Source organism: Epinephelus moara, chromosome 2 (genome assembly GCF_006386435.1).
Source record: "Epinephelus moara isolate mb chromosome 2, YSFRI_EMoa_1.0, whole genome shotgun sequence".
Lineage (NCBI taxonomy): Eukaryota > Metazoa > Chordata > Actinopteri > Perciformes > Serranidae > Epinephelus > Epinephelus moara.
Genome location: NC_065507.1, coordinates 41,458,441 through 41,479,355, shown reverse-complemented (window position 1 = coordinate 41,479,355; position 20,915 = coordinate 41,458,441). Strand labels below are relative to the sequence as shown.

Genomic DNA, 20,915 nt, shown 5'->3' with positions numbered 1-20,915 from the left:
TGATTTATACAGGTTGGCAAGGAAATGAGGAATGAGGAAAATGAGAGAGAACAAAGAGTAGAAGAGGTGACCATTGTGGAGCAGGAAGAAGCAAAGATTAGTAAGGATGACGTGAGGAGGGCATTGAAGAGTGGAAAGGCAGTTGTTCCTGATGATATACCTGTGGAGGTATGGAAGTGTATAGGAGAGGTGGCAGTAGAGCTTTTGACTAGGTTTTTCAACAAGGTCTTAGAGAGCGAGAGGATATCTGAGGAATGGAGAAGTGTGCTGGTGCCGATTTTTAAGAAGAAGGGAGAAATGCAGAGTTGTGGCAACTATAGAGGGATAAAGTTGATGAGCCATACCATGAAGCTATGGTAAAGGGTAGTGGAAGCTAGATTTAGAGCAGAAGTGAGCATCTGTGAGCAGCCAAGAAAAATTACTACAGATGCCGTATTTGCTTTGAGGATGCTGATGGAGAAGTACAGAGAAGGTCAGAGGGAACTGCATTGTGTCTTTGTAGATCTAGAGAAAGCACATGACAGGGTGCCGAGAGAGGAGCTGTGGTATTGTATGAGGAAGTCTGGAGTGGCAGAGAAGTATGTTAGAGTGGTGCAGGACATGTATGAGAGCTGTAGGACAGTGGTGAGGTTGTGCTGTAGGTGTGACAGAGGAGTTTAAGGTGGAAGTGGGACTGCATCAAGGATCAGCTCTGAGTCCCTTCTTGTTTGCTATGGTGATAGACAGGTTGACAGATGAGGTTAGACAGGAATATCCATGGACTATGATGTTTGCAGATGACATTCTGATGTGTAGTGAGAGCAGGGAGCAGGTGGAGGAAAATCTAGAGAGGTGGAGGTACTCCCTGGAAAGGAGAGGAATGAAGGTTAGCAGTAGCAAGACAGAATACATGTGTGTGAATGAGAAGGACCCAAGTTGAACAGTGAGGTTACAGGGAGTAGAAATAAAGAAGGTGGAGGATTTTAAGAACTCAGGGTCAGCAGCCCAGAGCAGAGGTGAAGAAACGTGTGCAAGCAGGCTGGAACGGGTGGAGAAAAGTGTCAGGTGTGATGTGTAATAGAAGAGTACCAACAAGATTAAAAGGAAAGGTGTATAAGACGGTGGTGAGACCAGCGATGTTGTTTGGTTTAGAGACAGTGGCACTGAGGAAAAGACAGGAGGCAGAGCTGGAGGTAGCAGAGATGAAGGTGTTGAGGTTCTCTTTGGGAGTGACCAGGATGGATAGGATCAGGAATGAGTACATCAGAGGGACAGCTCATGTTAGATGTTTTGGAGATAAAGTCAGAAAGGCCAGACTGAGATGGTTTGGACATGTTCAGAGGAGGGATAGTGAATATGTCGGTAGAAGGATGCTGAGGTTGGAACTGCCAGGCAAGAGGCCTAGAGGAAGACCAAAGAGGAGATTTATGGATGTAATGAAGGAGGACATGAAGTCAGTTGGTGTGAGAGAAGAGGATGCAGAAGATAGGGTTAGGTGGAGGCAGATGATTCGCTGTGGCGACCCCTAAAGGGAACAGCCGAAAGAAGAAGAAGAAGAAGAAGAAGAAGAAGAAGTAGTAGTAGCAGTAGTAGTAGTATAGTGATTGAAGCGGCAGTAGTAGTGTAGTAGTAGTGGTAGTAGTAGCAGCAGCAGTAGTAGTTTAAGCAGTAGTAGTAGTAGTGTCAGTAATAGCATGAGTAGCAGCAGCAGCAGCAGTAGTACTAGAAGCAACAGTAGTATTAGTAGCAGCAGTAGTCATAGACAGGTATCAAACAGGCGGCCATCAGTTCCCCAAGGTAGTCATTGATTTGAATTGTAAAAATTGTTGAAAAAAGCTCAGTGTTTTAAGTATGCAAGCACACGTGGTTTTAGGAAGCAGAACATTTTGACATGTGAATGTTTTCTGTAGCTCAACGTGTACTGGAGGAGTAGTTGACCAAAAAACATACAGAATTGGAATAGTAAATATTTGGATAACAGTAGTCTGAATGCTGCTGATTTAGCAATGACACTAATTAAAGGCGGGCTTTAGTACATAAATCAACACTTTTCTATGGTTGCCTCCATGCATGCCAGCATTCTGTTTGACTGAGAAACAGGCACTGATGAAATCACACTTTCACTTACAGACTGCTCTGGTGAAAGCTGCTGTGAACACGATGAGTTTCATCTTCTGCCTCTTGAATAGCTGTTCAAATTCATAGGGTAGTCTTGGTGCTAGTCTAAAAAGCCACTGTATGGTTTACTCAGGGGAATCAATGTGAGTTTATTGTCATAACCTTTTCGAAACAAAAGCTCAAGGCACAAATACGTTTATTGACGGCAAAGGGGGGGACACAAAATAACAAGGAGAGGAAGGAAAAGCAAGGTGAATGCTGAAATTGCATTTAATAATGTGGACAGTGATCAAAGGACTGACTTTGCTGATTTGCTGCCTGCTCACTGACATGACATGTAATAATGAAGTTACTTTCAAGGGGACAAAGACAGAGGACAACTATGCCAACAGGAGATAGGGAGCTAATGGAGGACTAATGGAGGACTTTTAAATGGAAGGAAATTGTTCCCCCAATTGTAGTGTAATGAGTATCACCCAGACAGCTGGAGTGAATGACAGACATGTGAGTGATGTGACCTTATAACTGACAGCTTAGATGAAGGAGGCGAGGAGGAATGAACTGCTGCTACAATGCAGGGAGAGAAAGCATTAAAGCGATAGATAACAGAAATGTCTGCAAAACTAATAAAATGAGATGCTGAAAATACTGACAAATGTGACCTTTCTCACTTCAAAGAGAAAACCATTTGATATTACTCAATATAAAAGTGCCAAAGCAAATCAAGAGAACATTTAAAAACATAAAATCTTGCTGTGAAAATATTGTCTCTGTGTTCATTGGTAGAGATACTGATGTAACCTCACAGAATGGGATATACTAGATTTTAATTTTGTAATTACCTGCTTACTTTTCACAGTATTATATATGCTGCTGATGTGTTTGTTTGTTTATTTTAATTAATTCCATATCCATGCGCCAAGATGCATTTATAAAGAAAGGAAGAGGACAGAATGAAATTTAGACACCATTTTTTCCCATTTCCAATATGGTCATACTATACACAAGTCATTTAAGATGCATTCACATCAAATCAGACATTACAGCAGAAATGCCAGTCCTCCCATTCATCTGAATGTTGGCAGTGTATCTGTGCTGTGGCAGTGGGGGCCACAGGATATGGCGATTACCACAGTGGCCTGCTGCAAAATGTTGAAATAGAATCAACATTCAGAGAAACACAACCAGACATCACTCTGCAGTGGCCAGTCACTTAACTGTCAGTCAGAACGGAAGACATCAGCATTCCACAGGAATAAGTACTACAGTCTCTTTCTATCATTAAATATTAGAATGAGTGAAAGCAATAAAGTATGTAGTAACAGCTTGTGGGTAAGAAGACCACTCATTTTGTTCATGTATGAGCAAACTCACCCCGGGGTTCAAACCCCCTACCCTGGATATGAACCAGGAATCCTCTTGCTGACAGTGCTAACCACTGCACCACCATGCTGCCATGTGTCTTTTGTAGCAGTAAAGATACTACAGTAATGATAATTAAAAGTAAACATCTTTTAAGCCGACATGAACAGACGAATACTCAGTTGCTGAGATGTGGAGACTGGCTTTCTATAGTTAGTCTCCACAATCCACTCCCCCACAAATGGGCCATTTAAGTGACACTCCCACATCCAGCACATCCCTTTAGCTAACTGCTCACCACAATGTCTGATTTCGTGTGAATGTAATCTTAAGGCCCACAAAACCAAACCCACTTCAGAGAACTAGCGGGGACGAAAGCTGCCTGCTGTGTCCCCTGATGGCACTAGGTCTCGGCCAAAAAGTTGCACATAAACACACCGTAAAGACTACAGCTTACAGCCAACTAGCACGTACGTTCTGCGCTCGGGTGAAATGAAATAACTCTCCACACAAGCATATGGCGGTCATCTGTTTGTTGGCCAGTTAGCACATAAACAACACATCTGAAAGAACAGAGCAAATTTACCGAGCGCTACTGAACAATAACATAAACCATCAGGAAACATTTATGCTGAAGAAAAATAATCTTACCTCATGGAACAAGTTGGTTTTTTCTCACCCCCTGTTGAATTTAGCTGTTGCTGTCAGCCGAACTCACAATCAGAGTGATTTCATTCACTGATGCGCTCTGCCATCACCAACGCTGATTCCACATGCTGAATCCACCACAAAAAAAAAAAAAAAAAAAAGCCGATGGGGGCCGACAAGGGGCAACGTTATGAGATACACCACACCAGCTAGGGCGACAGACATTCATTGATGGCCCAACACTGACCGACTGCCAATCGTTGGCTTGGTGTGTCAGGGCCTGTACACCTGGCTAAAATCTGATTATTGTGCTGGCCAAATCACCTCCAGAGTTATTTGGACAGATCCCAGTCTGATCTGCCTGTATTAACATGTATAAACATGTATAAACATGTTTTTCCATTACCTTAACCTTAAATAACTGAGTGTGTGTGTGTGTGTGTGTGTGTGTGTGGGTGGGTGGATGTATGTACATACTGAAATGTAATTTTATTCACATTTCAGTGATTTGTTGTCACCCTGTATACACTGTAGGCAAGGCTTTCTTCCACCCATCAGTTTGTGAGAGAGAAAAGAACTGCCTGAAGATCTGTAGGTGGAGGATTGTGCTTCCTCCACTTGACAGTCCAGTTAAATGGGTCAGCAGCCACCCAGTGCTCTCATAAATCCTCAGTATTATGGTCCAACCTTTATCCACCGCTGCAACATTAATTTCCCTGTACTACCCACATAAAGGAGCCACTTATGGTAATTGCATAACAGTTATTTCCATGTGTGCAGTGGGTCAAGAAATTGTCTTGATGGTAAATTTATGCACCTTGATATATATTTTGTGTGAAGCTATAATTGCCCCAATTCACCTGTAACTGTGGATAGGATAACAGAACAGAGGTGTGGGCTGGAGGCTTATGATTAATAGTCTAAAATGAATGTCATAACAAATGTGACCAAAAATTAGATTTAAAAAAATCTAGCTTGACTTTGACTTAACACCAATGACTCGTAATTTTACGTGGATTATAGTTTGTTGACGTGGAATGACCTGATATCCTTTCCAATCCCTGAGATTACTGATTAAAAAGAATGCAGTAGCTCAACTCTGTTATGTGGAGGTATCTTTTCATGCCTCCGCACTTGGCATTATATTGTTGAGTTGTCCGTACATATGGGCCTATGTCTGTTTCATTCTTGTGAATCCGATATCTCAAAAATACCTTGAGGAAATCTCTACACATTTTGCACAAATGTCCACCTGGACTCAAGGATAAACTGATCCTGATTTTGGTGGTCAAACGTCAAGGTTACTGTGACCCGGTCAGTCTCATTTTCGTTAAGGCATTATCTCAAGAACACCTTAAGGGAATTTCTTCAAATTTGGCCCAAATGTCTGCTTGGACTCAAGGATGAACTGAGTCAGACTAAAATGAATGTGATTACATGACAGAAAATTTAAAAAAAAAATCTGTGTTGACTTTCACCGAACACCAATGACTCCAGTTTCACTTTAATCACAACCATTTGACATGGAATAACCTGATATCCTCCCCCACTCCGTAGATTAAAAATTAATAAGTGCGCAGCAAATCAACTTTCAACATCGTTCTGACCACAGCCCATCACTTAGGGCAAAGAAGGAGGTGAAGGTGTGTTAGTTCAAATCATCAGAAAGACTACAAATGAACTTCAGATTATCACATTCAGTTATAAAGACTTTTCTGTAGTTAGCAAAACAGATGGAAACATGCAAATCATTCAGCTCTTACAGAGCTGAATAATAGCTGTTACAGAAATAGCACACCAAGACACACCAGATAAGATTGATTTTTAAGGTTTTCAGGTTTATGTAAAAGTAATAAATACCCACTTTTAATTTACTATACTGGTCCTCTTATTTTAAACATTTAAAATGCCAGTAAATTTGGGGAGACCTATAAAGATTTGTTAAAAGGGATACTTCACAATTTTTTTAACAAGTTTTGTACCATAACAATGTGTGTATTGGTGTGAATGAACAGTGTTAAACTTCCTTCCATCCTGCCAGCACCCAGATCCCCCTGCTCGTTTTGTGTCATTCCACAGTTTTTCACTGGCTCTGGGGCTGTTGTTCAAGCTACAGATTCTACTTCCTAATTTTTGTATACTTGCCACCACCACATACACAAAGAGTATAAAAGCAGATTAAGAGAGAGAGCCACCAAGATGTTGGTTTTCTACCTCTTGAGCAAAAGTGAATGCCACAGCCGTTTTTCTTTGTTATCTCTGGTCATGTAGTACCAATTTAACAGCATTTGCATCTGTCTACTGCATAGATGGTCATGTTTAATGAAAAGACCATCTCTCCCACAACAAAATACTTCTTTAAGACTGAAGACACAAAGTTTAGGACCTGGACCTGACTTGGGTGTTGTTGGCCTTCACCTGGGACTCAGCACTTAATAGCCAAGACTTAAGACGAAGTGATTTTCCCACCTCTACACTCAAATGAAGCACTTCTTAATGGAGCACTCCCCAGCTGGCACCGCATGTCAATATGATGTCAGAAAGATGTTGGACTTGTAGGACATATGTTGAATTTTGGTTAGAGTGAAAATCGGGTTGATATTTGAAATGTCTAATGACTGTAGAATTTCATGGTGTGTGGACGTTAACATTGTAATGTTTTGCAGACGTTTGGTTTTGTTTTTCCTATACCTTATGACTAAATGCAACCTCTGTGAAAATTCACATTCACAAACTCCATGTAGGCCATGTTTAAAATGTTTTTTTTTTTTACTGATCCTGTCTCTCTGTGTGCTTGTGTGTTGTCCAGGTGGGAACTATCGTGGTGTGTTTGCTCTGGGTCTGGTTCAGGGTGAATGGAAGATGTATGTGAAGTGGCCACTGGACAGGGAGGAGCGCAATCTCTACATCATCAATGTCACTGCTAGCGATGGACTCTTTGTTTCACAGGCAACAGTGGAGGTGACAGTGATAGACACCAATGACAACAGCCCTATCTGTGACCAGGTGAGGAATAAAACTGTGTGTTGCTCTTTTGAAAGGACAGATGCAACCACAGTAAGAGCTCAGGACAGTGGCAAATGGCAAGTAGTTTTAGGTATGACTCATTTGACTCAGCTAAAGGTAAATAATGACACTGTCAAAGCTTCACCGTCTTTTCATGGTGTTATTTCATTCTTTTTTTCTTTGCTGTATATGTGTGCACACGTGTGTCTGCAGGCTGTGTACACTGCCTCTATTCCAGAGGACCTCCCAGTCAACAGTGTGCTGCTGAGGGTTGGAGCTACGGATGCAGATGTGGGCATCAGTGCCTGGATCCAGTACTCCTTACATGGTCCTGGATCCCAGGACTTCAGCATGGACTCGGACACCGGTATGGAAGCAGCATGGCTTTGAAAACATACAATACATACATACATACATTTCTCTTGGAAAAACACTTAATACATCACCTTTTTCACTGAACTTGTATAAATTGCAACACAAATCAATCTAATATGGAGGGAAATGCAGCAGTGAAATGGGGCCAGGTCATCAGCTTATCCTATTGGACATGCATTCATTCCTGTGGATATTTCAGTGACATACTCCAATGGCCCTTGCATGGCTCCATCTCACAATGTTTCAGAAGTTGTTTCTAAACTTTCCAGGTGAGGTCAAGTCATCTGTGATTCTTGACCATGAGATGACACCCTACTACTGGCTTGTGGCTCAGGCAACTGATGGTGGTGGACGATGGTGCCGTGCTGAGGTGCATCTGGCAGTTACTGATGTGAATGACAACCCACCCATCTTCACCCTGTCACAGTACACTGCCAGCGTCTATGAAGACACCGCCACCAAAGCCCTGCTCACCCGCATCCAGGCCATAGACCCTGATGAAGGTGATAGTACTACTACTAGTATTGCTGCTACTACTACTGGTGCTACCACTGCTTTAAGTAATGCTTAACATGCTACTACACTATCTTTTATTTAAAAAAAATCCTTCATGCATAAAATCCAAGGTGCATTCATTTAGAATAACAACAGACAAATGAAGATAATACAATTCAAAAGTAGTATAAAATGGAAACAAAGATCAGATGAGCAAAGAGATAAAAAATACAGGGGGAAATAAATGAAAATAAATATATAAAATACAGAAAAACGTGGCGCTAATTGAAACTCTAATAAATCACAACTATGTGTCTTTGTAGTCTTGACTCAATTAAAGTATACTAATGGGGACAATGGAGCACACATATGTTCCTCGAAAACATTCATGGTGTTACACTTGGTTTTTCACTTGAAAAGTGACGGAAACATTTGTGTGAAGAACTACTTTCATAGCTCCACACACCTACTGGCCAATCACAAAATTATTGGACTTACTGTCAGATTATTTATTTTTCAAAAACTTACATGGAGTTAGAAGGAGCAAACAGTGGACAACACCATTAGATCATTTGGCATCATATGAACCAGTGGCATCATATGAACCATTGTATAAGGATACCTTGATCTGACACTCCTCTTGTGGCTTTGCAGCAGGTCTGGGCCGTATGGTAGTCTACTCCCTGGCTGACTCTGCAGGAGGTTCGTTCTCTATCGATAAGTCCTCAGGCATTGTGGTCCTGGAACGCATTCTCGACCGTGAGGTCCAGCCTGCTTATCAGATAACAGTCCATGCATCTGACCAGGGTTCACCAGTTCCCCTCTCCTCATTGGTCAACGTCACTATCACTGTGCTGGACATCAATGATAACCCGCCTGTGTTTGAGCGCCGTGACCAGCTAGCGACAGTGCCGGAGGATGTGGGAGTGGGCACCGAGGTTCTGAGAGTTTATGCAGCCAGCAAGGACATCGGGACCAATGCTGAGATTACTTACAGCATCCGATCAGGCAACGAGCATGGGAAGTTCCATATCCACCCACTGACTGGTGAGTAACTACATCTACTAGTGATCCCTAAGTTCATTGGTGCTTAATATACATTATAAGATGTTCCTGTCCACCACCCCCTGCATCACTCTCATAATGACACACATGAGAACACCTTGAGGGAATTTCTTCAGATTTGGCACAAATGTCCTTTTGGCCTCAACAATGAAATAGGGAGATGGGGACTATCTTCAGTGGTTTATTAATCCAGATTTGGTAGTTTAGTCAGAATTTGTTGCATAAGGATGGTGTATGTGGGATTTAGTCAGATATTTTACAGTGTGTGTGTTCATGGTAGTGAAGGAACATGAACATATATATATATATATATATATACATACATATGTACAGTGTTTCCCCTACCATTATAGCTGTGCAAGGGCTACACAGCTGTTGAGGTTTGTTGAGGTTTGCATGAACCTCAACAGGTTTAACAGAGCTATATCTGTAAGCAAATAAAAACAGCCAGCCATTGAACCTTTCAATTCCTCCTTCTGTAGCACACCAAACAAAATCAAGTAAGCCTTCCACAAAAGGGAATATTACCAAAAAAAGTGATTTACACAGTCTTACAATCTTACAAATCAAAACAGCACAATAGCACAATAAATGCAATCAATAAATCCTTCGACAAGAGGGAATATTACCAAAGAAAGTCATAATCTAAAATTAAGAGTACCTGATATGGTCTGAAAGGATATTCCCCTGATTGGGTAGCTTTTTAAACTAGCCCACCCATAGCCCACAGCCCACCTAGTCCAATTTATACAAGTTTAATTTTTAAGCATCAAACTGTACCGCCTGCTTTTCATCTCAGCAAAACGGTCAATGACTTACAGTGAACCTAAACTAGCCATAGTTTAATTTGGGGTCGCGATTTGCAACTCATGTTTTTAGCGTCGACACAACAGACAAAAAGTTTGAACCACTAGACTTTAAACCAGATGATCTTACCTCCCTCCACCTCATTCTCATCTCACCTTGCTGCTTCCCTGTCCCTGCCTCCTCTGTTCTGCAAAAAGAATTTACTTATGTCCATGATGACAGTAATCCATCACTGTGTAGTGGTATTATATACTACGCTTCGGCTTTACTTGACAACATGTGTGGGTCTGCTGATAAATTTGCACCGGGGGCCGCAGCAGCTTGCCTTCCAACTCCAATTTTGTGCGGACGCGCGCTAGGCTTCATGCGAGTTCCATTCACTGAATATGCACAGACGCACCCAACGCCTGCAAGTGCAACCTCTCCACTCTTTGATATGCGGCACCGGCCCTACTACGTGGTTAAAGTAGAAAGAAATTGTGCCCATGCTATTCTTCCTTGACACATCAGTCATAGCGTAGCCCTACGGATATTCAGTAATGAAAAAAAAAATAGGGTTATTTATGAAATGTGATTGGGAATTTTTACAGGAGCACAGCGCATGTTTACTGAGGCACGTGCCCCGGTGAAAAGTGTCTGGCAGCGCGCCTGGCCCCGATGCGCACACACACACACACACACACACACACACACACACACTCAGACACGTGCGCACACACGTGAGCAAACTAGAGTGCGGCTCGGGCCGCATTTTCCCGACCAAACCCGACCCGAGTCCGAGACAATTATAACTGAGCCCGGCCCAAACCCGCAACATGGCACTGTACTCAATGGAGTTTTGCGTTCAGGCTTGTCACAAATAACGAATTCCAGCACCTGAATAGGCCATAGCACAACACAGCAGCATGGCAAGTGGGCCGAACCTGAGCAAAATTTTTGATTTGTTATCAAATTATATATGATGTGTTTTTCATTTGACAGTATAAACCCCCCCACCCCCCCACCCCACATGCTGTTTGGATTTAAATTCTACTCTTAACATTTATTCAAACATATACTTCTGTACACTCTCTCTCCTCACCTTGCTCAGGTGCCATTTTAGTTGCCCAGCCTCTGGACTATGAGACCTGCAGGGACTACTTCCTGACAGTGGAGGCTCGTGATGGAGGCACACCACCACTGAGTGCCATTACAACAGTAAACATAAACCTGACAGATGTCAATGACAACGCACCCATGTTTAGCCGTGACCTCTACACTGCGGTGGTGTCAGAGGATGCCACCACTGGAGAATCTGTAGTCCAGGTAGGTTCCAGTCAATGTTAGCTTTTTCCTGCATGTATGTGAGGCCTGATGGAAGTAGCTTTTCATCTGAGCAAGATATATCTGTTAAATTTGCTGTTTTTGGGGACCCCTTGACCTTTTCTTTACCACCACCACCACCACCACGATTTCTTCCTTTGTACAAAAAATATTAAAATCCGAATGTGCAGTTTGCCATGATATCTACTGAGAAAATCTGCGATCCCCAGAGGATGAATATTTACATTCTTCAACAGACCTGAGCTTTCCAGTAGTACCTCAGGCAGACTTTACACACAAGATAACCTTAGCCACAATTCCACTGAGACGCATCACTACAGGCATGGCCACTTTAAAAATGCCTAGCCAAAGTGCGTCGGAAAAAAGAACATAATATGCCCCCTTACATGTGCTCTCTCTCTCTCTGTCTCTCAAAGGCAGTGGCCTACATAAAACTATCATGATTTTTTAATTCTCCCTTCTCCTTCACATATGTGGCTCTCTCAAAGTCCAACAGCTCACTAGCTATCCATCCTATTTATTGGCATAGGAAACAGCATGAGAGATTCACCTGGCTGCTCACCAGTTCCATGCATGTGTTTGTTGATTAGTACAGTATTTGAATGATGGGACAACCTTTATCATTTGTTGTTGTTCCACTGTTCCTATCACATCTACCAGCATCAAAACAGTACCTGCTCCCGCCTCATGCTTTATTTTCTTTGGCTCCCTGGACCAAGTGTGATACTGACAAGCAGTGCAGCTTGCACTGAAAAGCTGAGAATGTTTAAACTTCTTTGCATGTCCAAGAACTGAAAAACTAGTATATTGTGTGTGCGGTGCAAGGGAAAACTGCATGCCAGGCCCGCCAAGCATTAACCTCTGGGGCTGAAGAATGAAGCTAACATAGAAGTGCCTAAAACTAGCCACTTGAGGCTGGCTCCAGAAGCCAGTCAATCCCTATAGACCTCCATGTTAAAATGCCCAACCTTATAGCAGAAACAGACATGTTTACAGCCTGGTACAAAAAACGATTGTGGTCTCTGTAGCTAATTTTTCCCTTCATAACAGCTATAGGGGAGAGGATTTTTTATATAACTCACCTGTTTACATTTTATTAAGGCTTAAAGTTGATTGAGGGTGAGAATCTCTGAGTGACAGGCTGTCTGCTGAGAGTGTCACATTCTCAGTCAGATCCACCCCTCGTTCCTCTTGCCCTAATATGGTCACTTCTGGCTCCAAGAAGCCAAGATGGTGACAGCTGAAATGCTGAACTCATGATTTCAGAATGGGACTCCACAAACCAACGTGTGATGTCACGGTTGCTATGTCCATTATTTTTGTGGCTGTACCACTGGGAAGACAATGGTTTTGCAGGTGACGCATTTCTTGGTCTACATCTACGTTATATTAATTGCCTTCACCCGTCACTTACTCCTCTCAGCACCACTGTCCTCATTCACTCTTTGGTTACATCTCATATTAATTATTGAAATTCTGTACTCTTTGGTCTCCCTCTCAAAAGTCTTCATAAACTAAGATTCTGCTTTTCACCTTTAAGGCCCTTCATAATCAAGCCTTTTCATACCTGTCTGAAGTCTTTCATATCTACACACCCTCCTATACTCTTAGATCCTCTTCTACAATCCAACTCCCATCACCATCTGCCCACTTGACTACCACAGGATCTGGAGCCTTCAGCTGTTCTGTCCCCCATCTTTGGAACTCTCTCCCCCATGACATTTGCAATATTGACTCCCTGTTTGTCGTGCTGATTAGGTTCTTTTTACAGAGTGATATGAGGACATCGTTCATGTGACAAACGACACCTTCCAGCCCCTGTGTGACTTCTGTCACCATCCGGTTTTGGAAATGTTCCGGGGCAGAAGCAATGCTGAATGGCAGGCAGTTAAAATAATAACGGCCAAATGGGGTGATGAATGTCGTGAGGACTGCAGACTCCCTAGCCAGTGGAATCTGCCAAAACCCCATATTACCATCCATTTTGGTGAAGATCTGTGCCCCTGACAGCATACCAAGGGTTTGGTCCAAAGAGGGAAGAATGTACTTTTCCCTGCACACAGCATCATTAAGAGGGTTCAAGTCCACACAGATGCAAACTTCGTCTTTGTTTTTCTTTGGTGCCACAACCATACCACAGCACCAGTCCATCGGCTCCTCAATCCTGCTGATAACTCCAAGCTGCACCAATCTCTGAAGCTCTTTCTTGACCTTGCCCAGCAGTGGCAGTGCAACCCACGAGGTGTCTTCAATGCAAATGGTTGAGCATCAGGTTTGAGTTTTATAGTGTACTCCTTTTGCACCAGACCTAGCCCCTCATACAGCTTTGGATATGTTTTCTTAACTGTGTCTAGGTCTATGCTGTCTAACCTGGCAACCAACTGGAGACTGACTGAAGCTGACCTACTCAGTAGGGATGTGTGTAGGTTTTTCACTACATAAATGTCCTCAGCAGCAGTCCTGTCCCCATAGCGCAGCACTTCTCTGGCAGCCCCTCTTACCTCTAATGGCACCCGCCCAGGCCCATACAGTGGTTTGCTCACTGCCATTAACTTGTGCTCTGTGCCTGACAGAACTATTTGTTTAAATACCTGCTTTGGTATGACAGTAACTTAAGTCCCAGTATCGATCTTAAACCTGACTTTCATGTGTCATCTACTGATGTCAACAGTCCATGTATCTTCATCTGCATCCACAGTACCTAGAAACAGGCTACTGTCATCTTCTGTAACAGCACTGATTGCACTGGCTGATTTACATACCCTCCCATAATGTCCTTTCTTACCCATATTTATGGCATTCCACACTCTTTGCAGGACACTGGGATTTGGGATGGATTGGCCCTTTCCCACACTTAAAACATGTTCTTTGTTCTTCTCTTTGTGGAGGCCCCTGCATGGTTCTAGCCTGCCCATGTGCTGGTGCTTTGTTCTTGAATTTTTGCTTTTTTCCTTTAGACGCATGCACAGCATCCACAGTGACTTTATCTGCACTTGATGTTTCACTCCTTAGGTCAGTCTGCTGTCTCTTCTTCAGACTGCCTAGCCATATTAATGGCTTTATTCAGAGTTAAATCTTTGTCCAGTTGCATCCTTTCAGATAAGGCTGTGTCTCTGAGCCCCACGACTAATCTGTCTCCTAACAGCTCATCATGCAACAGTTCGTACTCACAGTTTTCTGCCAGGGCGTAAAGTGCTGTGATGAATGAGTCCACGGTTTCCAATGCCTGTTGCACTCACTCGTACTGCTGCCGTTGCTGATTCGTCAGATTTAGTCCTCTCAAGACATCGTCTGCCTCATCTCCCATGCAGTAAACTAGCATGTTAACTTGGTTAATGTCGAATGAACTGTTCAGGTTACTTACCAGTGTGAAGCGCTTGAACCATCTGATCCACTTTTCCAACTCCTCTGGTCTTGAAAAGTCAAAAGGATCGGGAGGATTTATTGTGAACGTTGCGGTTGGCGGAGGTGCTGCTGCCGCTGCTGCTGGAGGCTGCTGTTCGCCGTCCATGCTTTCTCCGTTGTCTCTCGTCCCGTGCTTGGTTCACAAAATTACTTTCTCTTTTCCTCCTTCCCCTCACTGCAGCCAAACTTCTGACACCATGTCATGTTGATTAGGTTCTTTTTACTGTGACTGGTCTTTTAACTTCGCTTTATTTCCGCCACAGGTACACACATGAAAGACACACCCACCAGCTGATCACCTATGAACCCTTGCCCATGTGATGTCACTCTGACAGTGACACAGTTTTACATAACACCACACTTTTCACCTTCAAACCCCATCTGAAAACAAACCTTTTCAAGCTCGCATATTCAGTCTGATTTAATGGTGATACATATATCAAGACTTACACTGATGACGACTATACAATGATGATTTTATACCTAATTTTTATAAATACGACTTTTATGTAGATATTAAGTTATTATTGTATATTACTGAATTGTTTGACTTTATGATCTGTGGATACATTGCTGCTTGTGTTTTTGTTTTGTTTTTTAACTGTGTCTTCTACGGTGTCCTTCAGTGCCTTGAAAAGGACCTACAAATAAAATGCATTATTATTACAATAATTGGGGCCTCAAGAGAGCTCTTGCAAAGTCATGGTTATGTTGTTTGTTCTATGCGTAAAGCTTTAGACCTTTATTTTTTTGTTAGACAGCATATTCTCTATTTATATGTTACTCTGTGTTTTTGTTTGTGAAGAGGTATGGTAGTGATACTAGTGGCTTGTCTTCAGTGAAATGATTCTGTTCAGTAGTAGCCTTGAAATATGTGGCAAGACTTTAAAGGGAATGTGTTTGTGTGTGAGAGAGCCTGTATATACTGATGCTTTTTTAGTAGGTAGTGGTATACAGTGTATTGAGATGGATGTCATGCCTTTTAAGATGGGCCCCCTCTGAAAGTCAAAAAAATAATGGCTAAGAGTAATGCTATCATCAGCTTAACCTAGATGTTGGCAATTATTGAGTTTGTAATGTTAAGTAGTCTCCCAGGGTTTGATGGGATTTAGTGGTTTAAGCTTTTATTTGGTGAGCTTCACAGACAGAACAGGTGGTGAACGTGCAGGCAGCCCTGAGCCAGTTTTCATCCGTTAAATTGTTAACAGAATCACATTTTTACAGACATTGTGGGGTTTTGTATTTGCTTCCTATCTGTAAAAATGCAATCATATGCTGTTCTTCTCCATTTCCACTTCTACTTCTGTCCTTTACAGCATTCAGATCCACTGAAACACGGCAACACAGCTAAAGAGACTTACATAGTAAAGCTATCGGTCTGAGTAAGGAAACACTCGGCAGACTTGTCTTTTCTTTTAAATAAAGGGATGGAGAAAAACAGGTCTGAAATAGCCTTAAATAGCTAAATTAGGATTCATACAGTGCTACTATCATTACCTAACAAAATGTATTATATGTAAAGCAAGTTGTATATCATCGGATTTGCTGTTTACTACTAACAACATATTAGAAAATAATTTAAAAGTCCCATATTGGAAAAGTCAGATTTCCATGGCTATTTTGTTATAAAGCAGGCACAGGTGCTCTATAAATACTGTGACATTTTCTGAACGCTAAGTCCCACAGAAAAAAGCATACAGTCCATATACAACAACTGTGCCTTTAAAGTGAGCCATCAGGAATTCAGTGAAGTTGTGATGTCACAACATTCGGTAGAAGTTGCCGCTTCTGCCATGACAGCCATTCCCTGGCTGCAATGACGGTACAGAGACGCCGAGAGCACAGATGTGGAGGGCCCAGAAGAACTGCCCAATCAGAGCAGACTGGGTTTCTGGGAGGGGGGCTTAAAAAGGCAGGTGCTAAAACGGAGCGTTTCAGACAGAGAGGGAATACAGGTGTATTAAGGCAGACAGTATGAGAAAAATACTGTGTTTTTTAACATTAAACATGTTCTAGTAGAAACCCCAGTGTATGAACCTGAAAATGAGCATAAAATGGGACCTTTAAAAACAGCTTTTGGATGAGCTCAGAATATAACAAATGTGTTAATTTTTTTCATTTCAAAGCAGGTACTACTTGATGACACGAGAGAACTGACTTTTTTTGTAATGATGCTCTTTCATAATGTAATAACTTAGAGGAATGTGATAAGTTATTTATGTCTTTGTTATTTAAATTATGTCTAGAGTTTGATTGTTTTTGTGTATAACTAATACAGTCAAATGTATCAAAAACTTTTCCTATGGTGCCAGGTGGTGCCAGGTGGTAAGAAATGTCACCATGACACCCAAACCACGACTGTATCAAAGCAGATGCAAATTATTAGAATTCAAAATATATGTTGACAGAAATGCAAGTTTCATGCTCTGTTTCATTTTCAGTTATAGTAGGCCTAAATTAAAAGGACTGTGTTTATACAACTCGGTGTCACTCCAAAGTCTCTGAAGACTTCCAGCATTAAACTCAGACGAAAACAAAAAGTCCTTTCACACTGGCTGGTTGCGGTTATTGTTTACGGCACCCAGCAGCATCAAGGGTAAAGGCAGCGGAACAACATCAAAAGTTAAGGTGGCTGAAGTCCGAGTTGGGCGGGGGTGCAGGGTGGTGGATGGGTCCAACAACCACCCACTTTCACCCAGTTAGCTGATGTACGCTTCGCCAATGATTGTAAAGCCAAACCCTGTTCTTTTTTCTACACCCAACCACATGCTTTTGTAGCATAAACCCAACCACATGCGTTTGTTGGCAAAATATAACCACGTGCGTTTGTTGTTGAAGGAAACAAACGTCAATTTGGGTTGTTGTACTGACATAGTGTGTTTATTTTGAAAGAGAATGTATGCAAACTATACATTTCCTGTGAAAACGGAGGTGTATATTGAAAACATACATTGCATGTAACAGGCTGAAGTTGACACGATGTCCCAGAATGTCAACAACCAACGCACCCAGGGTACCTTGCACGTCATATGTTGATGTGGAAAGTCCACAGCCAAACGCTGATATGTGACAAGGTCGGAGTGGGAATGTGTTGGTTTATACATGCTGTTACCCATTAATGACTTCAGGACATCACTGCTCACCATTTTCCAAAGCGTAGCACAGTGTTTTACATTTTTTGTGTATTTTCCCAACATTCCTGACAGCCTGTAGACATATCTGCTTCCATTTGTGTCACACCTTATATCCTTATGTGCTAATGTACACTTTAGAAATAAATTGATTTTTACTACACAGTGATAATATAACATGTCAAACATATAATGTTCACAGTGATGGATCACTTATCTTAGACATGTTTCAGCAGCCTGTAAAATGGTTTTCATAATGTTCTCAGATTCACTGAATCCCATGGCTGCTTGGCAGGTACTGAAGGTAAATCACTTTGAGAAGTCAGCAGTACAGCATGCTTTGGAAAATGGCCAGCAGTGATGGAAAGAAAACAGTATTTTCAGAAAATGGGTTAAAACATACATAATTAATGCTACAAAGCAGCATAAATAGGCACTGAAATATACTGTAATATCTGTGAAATGTAATTAGTCATGAATTGTAATAGAATATTTGGAACAGAGAGGGTTCATATTTGTACAGGTTATTAGGAATTATTGATATGTATTTGAAAAAATATTTCATCTAGTTTGCATTTATAAAGCATGTGTTTACTTAAAGTATAGGACAGGGACAAAGGGGCAAAATGTGTGATTGTCCCTCACAAACTGCATACACTCAGATGCAGATGACACAGCCATTCTTGCATTGCTGAACAATAACGACTCCTTCGCTGCCTACAGACATGCCATCTCCCATTTCAGCACATGGTGCGACAATAACTATCTCCACCTCAACATCTCCAAAACCAAAGAACTGATTATCAGCCCTCCCAAAACCCTGGCCCCCCTCCCCAGTCTCTTCATCAATGGTTGAGAAGGTGGAGAAGGTGGAGTCTTCCAAATATCTTGGCATCACACTGGACAATAACCTCAGCTTCAATCAGCACACCACGGACATTTACAAACGCTGCCAACAGAGACTCACGGCTATACGCAAACTCAGACACCTGTCAGTTCAACCCCAACTCCTCCTCCTTCTGTACCGCAGCATTGTTGAGCTGGTTCTGTTGTATGGTGCCATCTGCTTCTTCCCCATGCTCACAGTTGTTAATAGAAACAAACTCTTGAAAGTAACCCATCTGGCAAGTAAAATCATCTGACAGTGTCACCTCATCTCTGACCCGTAAAGCCCTTAGAAACACACAGGACCCTAACCATCCACTCCACCAATACTTCATTCCCCTCCCCTCCGGCCGTAGGTACAGGCTAACTCTGTGCAAAAAAGCCAAGTTCGATAAGATTTTCATTCCTGCAGCTATACGTGCCCTAAATGTATAAATAACATCTGTCTGACAATGTTCCAGCCTGTGGTGTGTTTGTATGTCTATGTAATTGTTAACGCCATGTAACCCCCGTTTGTCTGTTAAATGTTTTGCACTGACTGTAAAAAGAATTTCCTTAAATAAACTAAACTGTGTGTGTGTGTGTGTGTGTGTGTGTGTGTGTTTTCAGCTGGTTGCAGAGGACATTGACAGCCAGCTGAATGGAGCCATTCTCTATTCCATTATCACTGGAGACCGAGACAACCAGTTCTTCATTGACCCACTCCGTGGGGTCATCAAGGTCAACAAGCCACTGGACCGTGAGACAGTGAGGACATGTACACACACACACACACACACACACACACACACACACACACACACACACCACAGTTTGGTCTCGAAACAACTGTAGAGAAGCTTTACACAGCAGCACTTCTTTACACTACTTAAACACTTGTAGCAGTGCAGTGCTACTCCTGGCTCAAGGCATTTAAATTGATGAGCTTTAATCAATCCCTCCAGGATTTTGCAAGCTGCTCTGGGATTATTGTGACCTAAAATGCCTGATTTCATGGCAGCTTTTCTAGAAAAAAAAAAAAAAACTTGTTGCAGTGTTTGTAGGTGTTTTTTTTTCTTCAATTAAATTGTGGGGGCAAGTAAAAATTGCAAAAATAGTTGTGATGTTGTCACTGATTAGGAGCCTAATATTCTTTGCATTCAGTCTTTCGCACAGAACTGGAATCTATTTGTGATGGTGGGGGTGCGGGCAGCAACAGCTAATTGCTGACGATCATCTACGGCTGCTATTCAACACAGCGCTCTCCTCCTAATCTTTCTGCCTGGTTAGCACAAGCTAACACAAAACAACATGATTTCATCACTATTGGTCATATTTTGCAGCTTGTGCAGGAGCCCCACCACAGTGGTTAACAACCGCAATCGAGTCTTTAATCTCCCATCCACACAAAAATGGCTCAGCTCTGTCTATTAACCTATTACTCACTATTAGGTAATGTTAGCGTGATTCTAACAGTTATGCCTGTCTGTTTGTGTGTGACTATCCCAGGCACAGAGCTCCAGTCCTGCAGCAGCAGTCTCATGATACATCAGCTCTACAATGAAATGAGATTTTATGTGGTTTAAATTGTCAGACTTGCAGTAAAGTTGCAGTGATTGGACAAAATTGCAAGGTTGCACAGACAGGGGCATAGCACCAAATTCTGGGCCCTATGCATAAGCAGCATCTATGGGCCCCCTGCCCGCTCTTGATCCATGTCTCTCTTGCACAACTTTTAAAATGTTTTCTTTTTACAAAGTCAGTTTGCTGTCTTTCTGTCTTTTTTTTTTTTTAAACCCAGCTTTTCCGTTCTTGGGGAAAGACATGACAGTGTTCATTAGTGCTGCAGCATGAGCAGTCACTTGACTCTAGCTGCATTAAGAGATAAAACCTAGATTTGAGCCCAGTGGCTCAGTGGGTAGAGCGGGCACCCCATGTACAAAGGTTATGTCCTTGTCACAGCCGCTGCAGGTTCGGTTCTGGCCCATGGCCCCTTGCTGCACATTGTCACCTCTCCTCCCTAACTGTCCTGTCATTAAAGGCCAAAAGCTCGCCCCAAAATCTTAGTATATAATAACAAAAACTCTGCCTGTGGGTGTTTGGGTGTGTGGGTGGGTCTGTCTGTGTGTCTGTTCCACGTTTTTCTCCTCACTGACTTGGTCTAAGGGGGGCGCTATAGCAACCGATTGAAATTGCAAACTTTGAATGGGCATATCTCATGCCCCGTATGTCGTAGAGACATGAAACTTTGCACAGAGATGCCTCTCCTCATGAGGAACAAATTTGCCTCAAGAACCCATAACTTCCGGTTATATAGATTTTCCGCTATTTTGAATT

The 20,915-nt window shown here is 42.3% G+C and overlaps 1 protein-coding gene across 8 annotated transcripts in view; it reads left to right on the top strand.

The window, feature by feature from the left end:
* fat3a (FAT atypical cadherin 3a) overlaps positions 1-20,915 on the top strand; it is a 383,130-nt gene that overhangs the window by 309,143 nt on the left and 53,072 nt on the right. For 6 of the 8 annotated variants that reach the window (XM_050055175.1, XM_050055157.1, XM_050055191.1 and 3 more), the window contains 6 exons: positions 6,917-7,113; positions 7,327-7,480; positions 7,758-7,991; positions 8,638-9,030; positions 10,946-11,160; positions 19,209-19,346. In XM_050055175.1, coding sequence (XP_049911132.1) covers positions 6,917-7,113; positions 7,327-7,480; positions 7,758-7,991; positions 8,638-9,030; positions 10,946-11,160; positions 19,209-19,346 — 1,331 coding nt within the window. The remainder of the gene's footprint in view (positions 1-6,916; positions 7,114-7,326; positions 7,481-7,757; positions 7,992-8,637; positions 9,031-10,945; positions 11,161-19,208; positions 19,347-20,915) is intronic. The other 2 variants (XM_050055199.1, XM_050055166.1) reach the window with 1 other exon arrangement.